At 41.2% G+C, this 16,858-nt stretch overlaps 1 protein-coding gene across 14 annotated transcripts in view; it reads left to right on the top strand.

Annotated features, from left to right (window-relative positions):
* The window catches only part of auts2a (activator of transcription and developmental regulator AUTS2 a), a 152,877-nt gene that overhangs the window by 15,854 nt on the left and 120,165 nt on the right, over positions 1-16,858 (top strand). For 12 of the 14 annotated variants that reach the window (XM_077591962.1, XM_077591965.1, XM_077591963.1 and 9 more), the window contains one exon: positions 4,125-4,334. In XM_077591962.1, the coding sequence (XP_077448088.1) occupies positions 4,125-4,334 (210 nt within the window). Of the gene's footprint in view, positions 1-4,124; positions 4,335-9,301; positions 9,455-16,858 lie in introns of those variants that run through there. The other 2 variants (XM_077591969.1, XM_077591971.1) reach the window with 2 other exon arrangements.

Below are 16,858 nucleotides of genomic sequence, written 5' to 3'. Positions count from 1 at the left end.
GCAAAAATTTTGAGCTCAGATTCTGTTTCTGGTTTCCCTTAAAACGTTCAAAGTAGTTTTCACCAGTGCAGGTCTGCCTGTTTAACATGTGTTTGAAGGTGCAGCTTCAAGTCCATTTCTATTTATAAGACTACTTCATCCCCCACGAGACACTTTTAGTGCCTTTTATGTGTAGGTTTTTTTCTCTTTGAGTGGTATTTTTTTAGGACCAGCAGACGGAGATTATCTTTTAGTTTATCACTTGGAGTTCCTGACATTTAGCTCACAATACTGCCAACAATAGGCAAGTGGTAGGAGATGGTTTAGTGCTTCCATAAGTAGTTGCTTCAATTGTCCTCAATTTGGAGAATTTCACTGAAATATTTATTGAACAAAGACAGAAGGAAAGTGAAATATAGAACTGGCAGTCGAGGGGCTCTTACAGTGAATTCTGACAGGCCCCTAACACCCTCTTTTCCGTCTCCCGCCGGTAGTGAAAGTGGCCTGCTTGCACTTGGTTTCTAATTACCAGCAGAGGTCCATGTCTGGGTTCTCTTGTTACACTCGTAGCCTTAATGTGTGTGGCCTATGAATAGAGCCATTATTGGCTCTCTGTTAGGCAGCAACCACAGTGCAGATGCTTAATAGAGGCAGGAAGTTTTCTTCTTCATGCACCACACACAGTTGCATAATATACACCATTGCTTGTATTTAATTCGTCAACTGAGTTATTCTTAGTGTATTTAACAGAAATGAGGCAAGTTATGTTTATGCCAATGTATTTACATGACTTGTTGCTGAGGCAAATTTGATGAGATTTTATTTAGAAAGTGGAATCAAAGACACAATATCAATTATGTAAGTTAGGGCTGCGCGATTCAACATAAGGTGATAGATAACACTGTATATATTTTGTGCATTATAAACAAAGCACAAAAACCTGAAATATATTTATTTGTCACACAAATTGTTACAAAATCTTTGATTAAATTAATGTTTGATTCCTTTTGCTGTAGTGAATCATTGTTTCACTTTCTCAGATTTGATTACATCAGGTGATTTCTTTCTTTCTTTCTTTTTTAAGCGCTAAACTGCACTTTTGAAAGTTTTTTGTTTCTTGCCATTGTAGCAGCAAGAACATATTCACCAACCAACAAGTCCTAAAATACAAAAAGACGTACGAGAGCATCGGTGCAATGAAATGATATTCTTCTTCAGGTTTAGTTGCTAGGCAACATCTACCATGCTTTCTTGAGCCCCACATCCCAAAAGAAACATTGCATCATGGACATGAAGAGCTCTGTAACGATGGAAGGGATTGCAAAACCATTGAGGTTAATTCCTGAAGTACTTAAATAGCTTCAAGCAGGCAAACTCTCACAAGGAGCAAACAGGCTTTTTTTACAGCCTTCCTGCTTAAATAGAAGAAATTGCTTCAATGTTGCAAACACCTGGGCTCCTTTTGGAGAGTGTTAATCATTTCCTCCTCGGTGGTCCAAGCAAGGGGGCACGACTGTTGAAGTTGGAGTAGTTAAGGCAATTTTGCAAGGCAGCTGGGCTATTCTGACACGCTGAGAGAGGGCAGTGGATGGATGCCTCTTTTATTCTATCAGTGCAATTAGCATGAACACTTGTTCTCTTGTTTGAAAAAGGAGGAAACAAACAGGGAATACTCAAATTTGTACTCAAAACCTTGAGCTTCCAGGACATAGAAATTTGCAATTTTAAATGACTGAAGTTTCGTGCATGATTTGAATTTTTTTTTAATTATGCAACAAAACAATTGAGTTAATCTGATTTGCCAAGTTTTCTAAGAGTTTTCTTTAACTGAGTCTTCATTACCACATTATTCCAGTGTATCTATGGTGACACTTACAAATATGACACGTTAATATTAATGGGACAAATACTCAGACCAACAAAGGTCGTGTAGTGAATAGTTTCTCCTTGCGAGTCCGTAAAAAAATGATGTTTTCTAGTTTCTGTGTTATGTTAATGCTTGCATAGATTTCCTCCAGGTACTACAGTTATACTTATCTCTTAAGAATGAGTATGTCGTGACATTTTCAATGACAAAGTGACACTGTAGTGGTAGTCCAGCCGTGTTATCCTCTGACAGCTCTGGAATCTTTCAGCATTTGCTCAATTCAATATTCCAGGTGGCAGACTCACAATTAAACCACATGTGAAACAGTTCAGCTTCTCTAATCGCACTTGTAATTGGCTGCATGACTGCAAAGAGCAGTGTCAAATGAGCTCCAGTAGACAAAAAACTGATGCAATGCTATTCCACATATACTACTGAAAATTGGATAATCAGGTCAAGGGCTCCCTTAAGAAGGAGAGACAATTCACAGCTCCACTTAACAAGGTAGCTCAATTTTAATATGCGCTGTTGTCTAGGAGTACCCCACAAGGGGTGCTTTCACTTATCGCTCTTTATTTTCTTATTAGCCCCGATTAGATCAACAGTAATTGTTTACTGTGTTTGTTGTTATGTAGAGATGTTCGGGGTTACAATGATTAAATCAGTGCTGATATTATGTTTGACTTGAAGCATGTTTTTGTGAAATGCCGCTTGCTCTATGTATCTCTGTTCACCCAAATTGAACTTGACTCCGTTGAAGGAAATGTTCACCTCGTTTGTACTTGCTGTGTGCAGAATGACAGAAGCGTGTCACGTTCTTGGTGTGTGCGGGTTTTGGATTTTCATTTTTATCTTGTTTTATTGGCTTGCTGAAGGATCGTCAAGGCGCCAGTCAAGTAGTTGTTGTTTTTCTTGTGGAATCTGACGTTGAAGTCCTACTCTCCGTCATTTGTGAACTGATCATTTTATAACTTGCTAGTTATGTTGTATGGGCCAGTATCTAATGCTCCTTGGTGGTAAATGGTCTTACACTTGTTTAGCGCGTTGACATGGATCCGAAACAGAGGAGATTAATTACACAGTCATGACGTAAAGAGAGGAAAAACAGGCCAGAACAATGAGCAGGCAAACAACTGGTGCCATAAATTTGACAATCACAAGAAGGAGACAGAACCAAACCGTAACGAATTATAACAATAAGACAACGTAGCATTTTAAAATGTATTAATTGGCGTACTTCTGATCATTTCAATACTGGCATCGTGTGGCATCGCACTCTGCCAACACAGGATTTGTGAGAACAAACCCTTCTGACAACTAATTGCATTCTTTCCAGGTATACAGGGGCGCAAAAGTCATAGAGACGCTTCATTTGACTTGCTTGAGTATTCCGGCGCATTGTAATTTTACCAGCAAACATGCAATCCAAAACACTAGAAAATTGCTTTGGGTGCTCGGACACAATCCGAATAATGAAGGTTAGAGAAGGAGCCATATTGAGCAATTATTTTCCTTCCAGCGGACTCCACTGCACGCTTCAATAAGGAATTTATATTGCTATTGTTCAATGAGCCAGCAAAACATATTGTGCATTATTTATTTCCAGCAATCATTATGGTTTGGAGACTCAGAGGCACGCAAAAAATGCTGGCTCATTGAATCCTCGTCTAGCACAATCATGTCTTTGTCAAACATTATATGCACAATTCACATCACGTTATATTGCCTTTTCTCGACGTGTGTGAGTGAGTGGATAAGACGAATGGCATTAGCTGGAGCATGCATTTCTTTCAGCGTGGGGGAAACAGTTTAAGGAGTATTTTAAGGTGCATTCATAAAATTCTCACAGTCTAAGAACAAGATTGTGTTGCAGATGCTCCTTAACATATATTGTTTTTAACTCTGAAGTTATTAAGAGGCTATAAACCAATTGAAGTTAAACATGTTAAGTTGATTGTACAGTTGTCGGTTTGATTGATTTGGTCAGGGGCGTTTTCCTCTTATGTTTGGGGCAAAAACGTCGGAGGATATTTAATGTGAATTCGATTTTAATGGAAATTTAAACTGTTTTTCCGAGTATTTATCTGTGGACAAGGACTTTGAAGATGGACTTGTATTTGACAATAACGCTTAGATCTAAACTATTTACCGAATATCTTCAATTCCAAATATTAGTGATGAGTGTTAATGTTTCCAAAGAATATGCTATAGCTGATAAATGTGTGCTGAATTGTATTTATTCTGAGTTTAACCTTGCCCTTTTCTTTTGCTTCTATAGGAAAAGCTGGCCCTGAAGCCCCGAGGGCACAGAGCGAACCTCTCCGCGCCCTTATGCAAGAAAAAGTTGAGCGGTATCCCCAACGGCTTGAGCCCGGAACCCTTTAAAAACAACTATCAGCATCACCAGCCGTCAGACCAGGAGAACAATCCCCGTCTGGCACGCACACAAAGCAGGAAAAAGAAACACCTGAACAAGAAGCGTGCAACAGTGAGTGTTGATCTTATCTATCTGTCTGTTTATTGGCACTTCCACTTTGCCAAGGGGTTGTTTTACATAGGGTGGGTGTTGTTGATGTAGCCCGCTGAGTAATATCAACTGTGATCAAGCGAGAGTGCGCGTACAGCGTACAAACTCTCTCGTATTCTCGCAGAGGCTTGCAGATGTATTTCTGACACTTTGGCACAAAATCACTTAGTACATTCACACCCACTTCTCTCTCGCTTTCGCTTTCTTTTCACCTTCTTACACACAAATTGTATTTGCTGACACCAGCAAACACAGAATTTAACTCGTTGGTTGAGAGGCAGAATGGGAAACTTTCCACTTATTCAACAATCATATATATTATCCAGATGGAAGAAATATACACATATACACACACTTTGAATATTTATAGTTGAATAATCAAAAGCTCACCTTCACCTCCCTTTTTTTTCTTCTTCCCGAAGCAGAATAATCGTCCATTTTGTTTGCTTTCACTAGTCATAAATGTTAAGGCATGGTCCTCCCACAAGGTAGCTTTTTAAATGTCAAGAGGTTGTTTCAAGTTTAAGTTTGCCATTAGGAAAGCTACAGTCTGAAGAGAATGGGTCTCTTATCAACCTTTGCGTAGCCTTGACTTTAAAAGGTAAGAGAGAGAATTGCTGTCGTTGACCAAAATTGAGGATGTGATGGCTGCCAGAAAAAGTCCTGCTAATCTCTGGCACGGTGGAAATATATTACAATTTTGTCGCCTACACTTTATACTTAATAGACTTGGATTTTTTCCCCCCTCTTTTTTAAAAAGAAGTCATTTGTCATTTACTACTCACAAGTTTAGGCTTTGTTTTTGTGGTATGACGTCTAAAGGGTGATGCTGGGCTCGTTGGCTCACCGATGTTGGAACGTGCTGTTTTGTACAGTGGCTCGATTGGACGGGGGACATGCTGTGAAGCCCATCTGCTCTCTGGTAGAATTAGGAGAAAAGCAATGAAGACCACCACATATCTTGGTCTATCTAACTTTCTGCCTCTTTTAACCAGAGGCAGATGTTTTTCGGTCTGGCTTAAGATTTCAAAAGCTCTTTTTATCCTGTTGGGAATATTCTAAATGTTACTAATCATAGTGTTGTTCTTCCCACAACATCGGCATCTGCCAGTCTAACCGTTGTACCAATTGCCCTGAATGCAACATCCACCATAACTGTTGTTTAACTAATCAGGTAACAATGTTGGGGGTGGTATCTTGGCAATCTGTATACTGTATCATGGGTAAAGTGTTTTATTTATTTATTTTTAAATGAGACTGCAGAATTTCCAATGCTGACTCATGAAGTGTGTTGGATTTCCACCATTGACTGACGACCATGACACTATAGTCAATATAGCATTTAAAAAAAAAAGGACAGAAAACGGAGACCGTCTCATCTCATTATGTTTGGCATTCGAGTTTCATCGTGAGGATGAACAATCTGTTACAATATGTTGAAGCGTGCCAGATACTATAAGAACTTGACATCTGCTAGATAGCATCGAAACACATTCTTTCCATTTCATTTCTTTACAAGCACTCACAATGCACGCACCCTGCGGCAAGATATGATTATCCAGTTTTTACCGCTCATTACACCTTCACCACTCTCTCCACGGGCTCATTGTTGCTCCTCTACTACAATCCAGACATTGAAAAAAGAAACTACTTACGCTCCCTTTACCCGAAGCGAATCTTTAATCGCATGGTCCGATTTAATCGGACGGATGGGCCTAAAAGTTACAATACTATAATATTCCCAAGCCTTACAGCAAACCCCAAAATGGTCGCTCTACCTCACCATCAGGGAGGAAGTAGTGACAGCTTTGTCCCAGATGAGCAGATGGAGATGGTGTCTGAGAACTCACCAGGGAAAGCCAGACTCCTTGGAGTCCCCTCTCTCTACTTCATATCTGAGCCAGCTCTTGACCACCTCGGGCCGGGAGGGTGGCCTTCTCCGCCTGTTTTTTTTCTTCTTCCCATAGCCAGCCCCAAGGCAAAGCAAGCGAAAAACCCATCTGTGATTTATCCAACTGGGAGTTGCCTGCCACAATGGACCTGGGAAGAGATAAGAAACAATAAATCCTCCCGAGAACAGCCGCGCATCCCTCCATATCCGCTTGAACCGTCCTTTGATAAATCCATGCGCTTGACTATGTCAACACTCTTTGTCATATCTCGCTAATAATCCACATAAAAGCTGAAGTTCATAGCCTCAAAGCTCACCCCGGGCTATAAACAAGGGATTCTACGACCATGCGCTTGTAATCGAGGTTTTTAGACACAGGCGGGAATATTCCTTTGTTGAAGCTTGTAGTATATGACATCGTGGAGTAATCTTAATTACACTGCAACCTATTTTTGCCCTGTTTGAGTGTGATTACCATTCCTGTTGAGTCAAAAGTACATGCAGGGATGGAGCTTGGCAGGATGCTTTTGTAGGGTGGTGGCACCCTCTGCTGCTGGGCAAAGAGAATGCTTTAACTCTTGAAACACTTGGTTTGAATGTGCTTCAAAATAGACTTCCTTGTTTCAAGTGCCAGTCAGGCATTTTTGAATCGGAGTCCCCCCTTCCTAATTGGCTTGACTCGGCCAAATCCCTTCTGTCTATTTCAGAACAAAGCAAGCGTGACTGATCCAATGATCGTGAGCTGTAATGTCTAATAGGACAGTTGACATAAGAAATAACATCATTAAGTACAAACGGTTGTTTGTAATAAGCCTTACACTTCCATGAACTGGGAATAATCCCAAGGATATGTCCTACAAGTCAACATGAGTTATTTCCGCTCGCACTAATGAAGGCGCAGCGGCAGACTCATTCTGATAGACACTTGAAGATTCCATTTGAGTGTCTTACTAGAGAATTGCAGCGCCAATTTGCTGTCATGTTCCTTGATGCAAGCGACCCAGTGGGCGATAATGAAGCGAAAATAACTACAGCTTATTATCCAGTGACACGTTACAACCAAGCCGGGATGTCTCCAAACCAGTGCTTTGCGCGCTAGTCATTTTCTCGGTGAAAAACATGTCAATTGCGAGGGAAAGTGCAGTTATAGGAGGAGGCTGACGCACCCCTTGAGTGGGCACACGACACTTTCCAAAGACCCTCTTCAGTTCGAAGTCAACCTCCAGAGTTAGCAGTCTTTAACACTTTAAAGCAAAATCTGCTATAGTTATTTTCTCATGACTCATCTTCACTCTGTGTACGTACGTGACCGTGTCCTGGTTGTCATCAGGGATGTTTCTTCCAAACTTTGTATTCCCATCTACCTCTTCTTCCACCTTGTATCATATCTGTAAGCAATTAGTCTGGCTTTATATTTCCTGATTTTCATCTGGGCAAGTCAGCCAACAGCTGTGGTTGGGGACCCTTTCCCCATTCTTGAAGTGGAGAATGCGTGCAAAGAGATTCAAGTAGGACAAAGGGGAACTAAAACATCACAGACCCCCATTCATCTATCTGAAAGTCATTGAATTATAAAACTATTTCACCTCCTTTTCGTCTTCAGTCAGTTTCACCTCTTCAACAGGCCCAAAATGGCTTCCAAATGGAGTCGTGATTTGTGGTTGAGGCTGATGTGCATCCACCTGTTGTGCACATGCACACACACACACACACACACACACACACACACACACCCCTGCGGGCCTTTTTCAAGATTATGGATGCCTGTAAACACACTGCATCATTGTATGCTCCCCTCAGGAGTTGTTGCGCACACATAAGCTCCTTGATAACATCCAGATTGTCAAAACATTGCAATACTTTAAGCAATACCTAATAATGAACCAATCCAGGGAAATTAAAAATCAATTTTTACCTGTAACGCAATGGCCGAAAGCTTATTCAATGTTGTGCAAATTACAATTACAAGTGAGAATGAAATTTGACACAACAAATTATCATTATTTACAAAATATGGGTGCCTCATGCACGCTCATGAAAAACAATAGGAATAGAAAACGAGTGTAAAGAAAAGAGTTTTTACTCCAGTGTTGGAAGAGTTAAAGTACGCGGTGTGTAATTAGATTTCCTGACCTAGAAGGAAAGTTTATTATCTGGCCAGCAGTGAAAGCCAGCTTTATCACTAATATCTGTTTATGTGTAGCGAGCAGGAAATGGCCTTAGTGTTTGCGGCCAATCCAGCCTGTGGAGCGGAAGAGAAGGAACGCGCATTCTATTGTGGCATTATTATTTTGTTTTTTAAACTTTTTGTTCGGTTTTGCTGTTAATAATTAGCAAAACATAGCTACTACATGCACTACAAAGTGTAAATAATAACAATGATAGTTGTATCTTTAAAAAAAACAATGCTAGTCCTCATCTTAACTCATGTTGAGATGCTTTACGGAGGTATTAAAGTACGACAAATAAAATAAGTTATAAACTGTTGAGACAGGTTACATTATAAAAACCTACTTATCTGCTGACAACTAGTTGACTAGGAAGACACGCGCTAATCTATCTAACGTGAAAATAAGTCACGCTGATTTGTGGCTGCCAAAATTATGATCACAATTAAAAAAAAATGACAGCACCAATGTGCACAACAAGGTAATATGGCCTGCATTTAATAGGCATTTACATTTTTATATGGCTGACATTTGTTCAACTATCTTAGATTTATGTGCATAGAGAGGGGTTAGACACTATCAAATCGATTTTAACACTACATTAGAACAATAAGTACAGGAAGAAAAAAGCTTTAAGCACTGTCATAAAGCAATACGTATGTATCAAAAAGAGTAAGAAGAGAGAGATCATAGTTCTAGCCTTCAGTATGTGCAGTCAGAAGACAAACATTCACCTCTACTGGCATCTGTCACTACGGCTAAATTCTATCTGTGAAGCTCTTCTGTCATCCATCCAAGAACCCCCCATACACACACAGACACACACACAAGAGTATAAACAGTTTCAGGCATTGAGGCTTGAAGTCGGACACAGTGAGATAGAGCAGCAGAAATTCCACAACACCGTCAACATTCTCATTTGGAAGACATTTTCTCTCTGGATATTCACTCTCTCTGCTACACTGGAGAAAAGGATGATCAAGTCCAGTTGGTTCTATGTCAAGTTCAAATTTAATGAGAAGGTAAGTTTGGGTTTCTTCCCCGTTGCCTTTCTGCATTTGAGCACACATTGTCTTTGCAATTATGGCTTCATCTGCTACGATGGGAAAGATGTCGTCAAGCATGGATAATCTATCCAGAAGGTCTTATCTTTGACGGTGGCTAATTATTCATGGCAGAGATTTGTATGCTTACGGTGAAGGGAAAATTCTTTGTGGGGTGTCAGCCTTTTTTGGGACTCATTTTACATTCATGGGAATTTATTAACAATAATTTTCAATGAGAAAAACACTTAAATCCCTTGCAACTTTAATGTAGAATTTGATTATTTGCATATTTTGTCTGCAGAGGATGTGTTCACTGCAATATCAGAAGCTTTCGTTTGTAAGACCAAACTCTCTAGTACAACAGTCGATGGAGCTTGAAGAAATTCCGCTTTCTGAACTTAACATGGCACATCCTTAGTGACAATCATCTTTGTGGTGTGACATGTTAGTTGGAGAGCTAATGATGGAAATGGCTAGGGTCATCATTATTGGAAGTCTTTTTCTTACCCAGCAATGTAGTCAGTTTTTGATGCAGTTATTCACCCAAAACCCCTAGAGTCCATCTCGTCATGTCATTAGTCTCAGCTACTGGTCATGCCTTAAATGCCTTTGTAACATGACTATGAGTTTTGGTCATGACCCCTTCCATTTATTCAATTAGTCTCTCAGCATCATTTGTCCGAGCTACGGGATCGATAATGCTCTCGTTTTCCATGAAACAAGCCAAGGTGGACCTTTGCTTGCTAGCACTCCTATGTGAGTGGAGACCTTTGCTTCAGTGGAAAACATTTGACTGGCCTTAGTTATTGTTTTATTAAGTGCAGGTTAAATGATTGAACAAGAGAGCCTCTGAGAACATCTGCTATTAACGAATTCACATATTGTAATGAGAACAATTTCTTTGCGGATTGCCAGAAGGTTGCACCAGATTCCTAGAAAAAAGAATGCCAGGGAATGTAAGTTAGCGACAATGGCAACAGGGCAAGTGCTTGTCAGCAGTCTGGCGTAAAAGTAGAGGATGCACCGCAGTACCATGCTTGCATTCACTTTGAACATTGCTTATCCTTCCTCTTAAATCCGATTTAGATGAGTTGGCATGGGGAAAAATGGTAGCCACCTCACCCCACGTAGTTGAGCTTTGGTTCAGGTTCGTCGTTTTTATTTCACTCGGATATCCTACTTCATTGTTCACGTGGGTTTGAAGGCATCAGAGGAGAAGGAACATTTATGTTGCCATCTGCTTCTCCTGTACCAAGCTGTTTGGCCTCGGGAGCTGCCGGTCTCTGTGTAATTGCGTGTGATTGACAGGCACGCTTTCAGCAGCATGCCAGTAGGAAGTGACCTTAAACAAGCACTGCCGTTTCTGACTGAATGCTTGTCTTTCCTGAAGGGAAAGGGTGAAAGGGGCTCAAAGCTAGATGGCTTCTGGGTCAAGAACTCGGGGTCATCGTGTCTGGGTAAAAGAGTAATAAGCTACCCCTGTGTGTGGGCTAATGTTCTGAAGTCAGGGGGTATGAAAGGGAGGGTGTGTGTCTGTGTTTCTGGAAGCTTGGTTACATTCCTCTGAGTGGAACAACAACACTGCAGTCTTGCTCGGAGTGCTTTTTCCTCTAAATCGGCGCCAGGACCCCCCAGTGTGCTAAGTTGGTCGTCGTAGGGAGACGAACAGCGACCTAACTCGTATTGGACACATTTGTTAAAGGACTCGCTGAGAGATGGCTTGTCCACATTCGTGTAAAATATATTCCAGAAACCCGATTAGAGACATTTCAACAGGTATTTTGATGATTAAGATGTTGTGGTGCAATTCTTCTCTGGGGAATTAGAGATGATTGAGAGACCTGTAATTGCTGAGTCTTGTGGTCGAGGTTTGCTCTTTTGTTTAAAGATCTAATAATATCTTTTTTTATGTTTTGTTTGAGTACTACAATGAGTATGCAGGTAGAGCACCAGAGGAGGGTGATTGGGAATTTAAAAATAATAATAATTGCCTCTCCTCTTTCAAATCACCAAAAGGCATCATCATACAAAGCATTCATTATGACTTGGTTGAAAGACGCTGGTTAACTGTAATGACTACATGGATACAGAAAGAGTATTGGTTTATTCTCAAGGTAAACTGATTCCAATGTTTGATGTCTGCGAGGAATATTCTTGAATGTGGAAGGCTCTTTGTTGTTTGAAACATAGACCCGAGTGGGAGAGGAAAACCATACATCCCCATGGGTGTGCATTCTCATTGTTCATTTTGTTTATAGAAAGTCTTGGAGGACATAAACTTCTATTGGAGTCTCCCTCAAGTTATAACTCAAATGTAAGCATGTTTGATATTTTAGAGGTTTTTCTGTCATGGCCATCCGAGTAGTTTATGCTATCTTGGCCTCCTCAAGAAATAGCATATGTGTTAGTCTGCATGAAAGCGTCAACCCTCTGCCAATTCATCCATGCGTGAAGGACTTAAATAGGAGTTTATTGGAGCCATTTTAGCAAAGGAAGTCTAAATGATTTATTCCTAAAAGCTGGAACGATAAGAGGCTTACAGGACTCTTGACCCTCGGGATGCTTGTCACAAAGCGGGATCCGTCAATCCGGACCAAACAGCCCCCCCCTCTCAACTTCAGCAACGCTTACTTTACAGACACATCCAGATTCCAGAGGGGCACTCTGCAGCTTGCCGAAAGGATTACTAATAAATCCCCGTACACTCCAGATGTTTTCCCAGTCTGCACATAGCAAGAAAACACAGCCCCACCCCTGTAAACATCTGTTTGACAAAACCTTGACGACAGACAGAAGCTTAGTGGTGGTTCGACGTGTTAGATTTTCACTCTGTTCGACTTGTTATGGGGTGCTAAGTGGCTTTTCCAGAGCGTCTCGTGCTTATGCTAAGCTTAAAAGTGGACGGCTGTAGTGTATAACACAAATATTTGGTGGTTAAACAACTGTAGAATTTGTCAATGAAGCCACCGTTTCTACTCAAAGATTACACAGATGGCAAAATGATAAACATACGTCGTGTAAAGGCATACTTTTAGTACCTTAGCATCTGCTTTGCTTGCTTACGCACCAATGAAAAATGGCACTTTACACACCTCCTTAACCTGCAGAGGTGCTACTGTCCCATTAACATGACATCAATATGTTGTACCTCTGCTCTGGACTAATTGGCGTAACACTTTGTTTGACCTTTTTTGGCACCCTGCAATTTACCCAGCACGTTCAAGCGGAACACTAGGATAGTGCCAGAAGGATAAAGCTCCGATATAGGGGGTTATGGTGAGTAGATTATTAGGCAGAGGAGGGCATCGCCCTATGGTCTTCACCTTGCGGAGAGGCTGCGCTGACCAGTGTCTGGATCACTGAATAATTGCTGGCCAGAGAGAAAAGGAGAGCACAAGAGAGAGAGCGAGAAAGCCTTCTGTGTAGCCACTAGCGACAGGCCTGACAGATGGATCCAATGAATGACTGCATGCCTAGCCGACTGAAAAGACAAATTTCACCCAAACAACCCTGATGGTTTTGCCTATTATTTAACCTACACTGGACTCGTTTTCGGAATACCATAATAAAACCATAACATTTTTATAGTAAAAATGGGAAGATGTGGTATATTGAAGGACCTTTGGCTGGTATTACAGAAATATGTGAGTTCCGCTAAGGGTCATTTTAACCCTGATCTGTCCACTTGTACAGTTTTTTTTGTATGGGGTTTTCAATCTTTTTAATAGATATGATCTAAAAATCCACTTTACATGACAGTACATATAGACAACATGTCAAGAAGTAAACCTTAGAAGTAATTATACTAGGAATTCTACGCTGCATCCTGTCTATGTTCTAGTCTTCAGTAGCTCATCTTATAAGGATGCCGGATGACTGGATTGTCATAGTTCGACTGATATGCATGACTAAACCATGTTAGCCGGGCTCAATGAATTCTCTGTTGTCCCCCGCACATGCGGTTTGGTGTCTTTTCACACCTACTATGCATAAACAGAGCGGCAGTCAGGAAACGTGAGCTTTGAGAACGTCACGGATTTGGAAGGGGAATGAATCCAATGTGCACACTGCTGAATAACATAGCTAAACAATGGCTTTTTGTTTGAATGCTGACTTGTGTAACTGTCTGCTAGGGTGCAATTGAACATCTAGGAAACATCTTTTCTACAGTCATCCCTGTTTGGCGTGTTTGCCATTCACAAAATCGGAAAAATGTTGCAGTCCGTTGGTCAGGCAGTTTTCTATTCCTCGAAACTTTACCTGGAAGGGGGTCGTGATGTTGGGGTGAGGTGGGAAGAGCAGACCGGGGGAGCATGCATATCAAAGAGAAGCCTCCATCTGTCATGGCAGCCAGCAAACAGCTGGTCGAGGAGATGCTAGAAGTTTGAACAAAGACTGACAAGATGGAAGATGACAGGAAACAGATTTTCCTCCTTTTTTTACCCCGCATGCAAGAGAATCTGACCATCAGACCGCTGTGATACTTTCAAATCTCCAGATGCTGGCTGTCTTCTCCTCCTCTCTCTCCCTCCCCCATCATCTTGCACTCGTGTCCTTTCCATCTCAGATTTTCACTTGTCTGTTTGTTTGCTTTTCGCCGTTCGTGCTGTGACATCCTCAGCATAAACGATGGGGCTTTGTTCCTTCCATTTTTGGCTCCCTTCTGCATTCGTGGTGTTTCTCTGTACTCATTTGTTCATTTGCATTTTGGCTCAGTTTTTCTCATTAGTATTCTTCGGGATTTACAGAAAAAAAAAGAGTGTCACTACAGGCAAACATAATTTCTATTAGAGGTATTACAACTCAGCTTGCAAAGCATTAACATAGCATGAGATAATTGTACTAATTATGATTGCATTTCCTCTGTGTATATTTTTTCGACTATGGATTTTGAGTGGCCTAGATATTATATTTAGTGAATTATTCAGCTTCACTAAATTGACCTTCTGCAGCTTAAGTAGATACACATCTCTTCGCTTATTAGTGCAGATAAATGAAGCACTGTGAGTGGTGTTAAGTACATTTTAAGGAAAATTAGCATGCCAGGCCGTATGGTAATTAGCGTTGAAGTAAAAGGCTCCTTGCATTCGCTTTGCGTTTTTCACTTTACACATTCTATTCCTCTTTGTGCCTTTTTTATGCTCAGTTGTTAATTTGAACCGAAAATTCCATCTGCTTCTAAATAGGGCAACGGTGCACGCGAGCTGCAATCATTTGGGCCATTTTCTGCCAGCTTAAAGTTACTGAAATGCCCTTAATGGATGGAAAGCATGAAAGCTTTTGTCGCTGCTCGTTATCCACTGCCTGATGTGTGACATTGGCCAGTGTAATACTGTAATGACCCTAATTATCTAATCACGCTAATATGTGGCTGCTTCTCGTGGACATGACAAGGGTGAAGTGAGCTAATAAACAGTGATTACTGTCATTTTACGTCTCCATATTGAGGTGGGGGAATGTTGGCTGCAGGGGGAAAGTGGGTTTCCCCCCTTCTGTGGGTTCTCTTGGGTATCTCACGCTTGACAGAGAAGGGAAGCACAGAGACGCTGGTGAAAGGTCGGCCATTCGTTCAGCGCAAGTGATGAAATGACAAGGCTGTCAAAGACTGAAAATCGGAGAAAAAATGTTTGTTTGGATTCCGATTGGCAAACGGTCAACAACGATTGTCGCCAATGGAAAATATAGGAAGCCCATTTGATATTGTGCCCAAAAACAGAGAATTTGGACCATTTTTAGGTCAACATTGTCTAAACAAGCAAACAAAAATAATCGTCTATGTATTCGGGGAACAAAATACAGACAGTTTTTAAAGTAAAAAAATACACTCCCAAGCTGTGAATGTGATAAACTTCAATGAGACTTACATATTTTTTCCTCTTCGTTATGCATGGTGCGACTTATACTCAAGAGAGACTTGCGTTCTCAAAAATATGATAATATTTAGCTAGGAATGAAACAATGTGGAAGTAATGTTACATGCTAAAATGATTCAGTATAATATAAAAACACCCTGCTTTGCTGAATCAGACTTTTCTTCTTATTGTTATTAAAAATCAGACGATTGCCACATACTTATACTTTATCCGATCGTCTTTTTCGCCAAGCCAAGCTGGGAAAAATCTAGCAGTGGGTAGAGAAACTTGCATTTAAACTCTCTATTTGCACTGTTTTTACCTCGGAGATGAATGTTTGTGTCTGAGTGTTTTTTTGCGTTGATGTTTTATGCGCTGTCTCCGAGCGATGAAGGCCTCGTTTCACAGCCCTCCAGAGACCAGTTAACCTCATATTTCCTCTCCGAGGGTTTCACCGAGGACCCCGGCAGTTGTTTGTGTGCATGTTTGTGTGTAATATATGCACGCACGTGTGTGTGTTTGTGTGTGAGCGTGGGCGTGTGTGCTGCCTTCTTTTCTATACCGTCGTCGGGTGCTCTGATAACCTCCATTCATTATTCAGCCCGTTCTGGCTGTGGCACAACCCTCGAAGCAGCACAGAAATAAAACAAGGTTAAGATTTGGCAAGGAATGTGTCTCAGCGGATCAAGTGCTGGTGGGTTTTGAAGACGGGGGGCCTTTATCTGTGCGCCATCTTTTATTAATTGCCCCGGTGCTTAGACTGGGAGCTGCTCCGTGATTATTAATGCATGTGCGGAATAACATATTTACATGTTCTCATGCATTATGCATCTGCGGGGAGGCGGGCAAGGCGTGGCGGAGGACCCCCTGCCCACAGGTCCCGTGTTGTCTAGAATTTAGCCAGCTTTCGCCGTCCGCTCGTCCCAACAGGCAATTGGCAAAATCACCATAGATGACAAAGCGTGTTATTGACAGAGAGTATTGAGTATTCTGGAGTGTTTGATTGGCAGGTTTTTGATGAAGGCCTAATGAGATGTAATTGCTTTGGGAGGCTGCTTTGCGTGTGGCGGGACACATTAAGCACCCCTCTATTTTTATCCTGATAGTCTAAATATCCCATCATGAACTATGAAACCTGTGTTTCTCAGCTCAAAGTTCATTGCTATCCACCCACATATTACTGCGAGTGAGCAAAGTGTGCGTGACTATTTTTATGCTGATGCGGTGTGTTGTGTTTGGATTAAATTAACTGTGTTGTTGGTCATCATGCTGCCTTTTCCATCGTACGCTTACCAGAGCCTACACTCGTATAATTAGAATCGATTTAGTTATAACGTAATTAATCACACTGTTGAATCCGTGATACTAGTAGATGACTCACACTGTTAACGCTTTGAGCACTGTGTGGAGGCGTGTCCGTGCATGTCTTGTTGGTCATTAGTAGCGCGGAACGTGGAAACCATTGTCAGAAGTGATCGGCCATGCATACGAATTGTATTACATTTAATTTTCTAGAGCATGTGTGTCA

This window comes from Stigmatopora argus, chromosome 22 (assembly GCF_051989625.1).
Source record: "Stigmatopora argus isolate UIUO_Sarg chromosome 22, RoL_Sarg_1.0, whole genome shotgun sequence".
NCBI lineage: Eukaryota > Metazoa > Chordata > Actinopteri > Syngnathiformes > Syngnathidae > Stigmatopora > Stigmatopora argus.
This window is presented reverse-complemented; position numbering and strand designations above follow the sequence as displayed.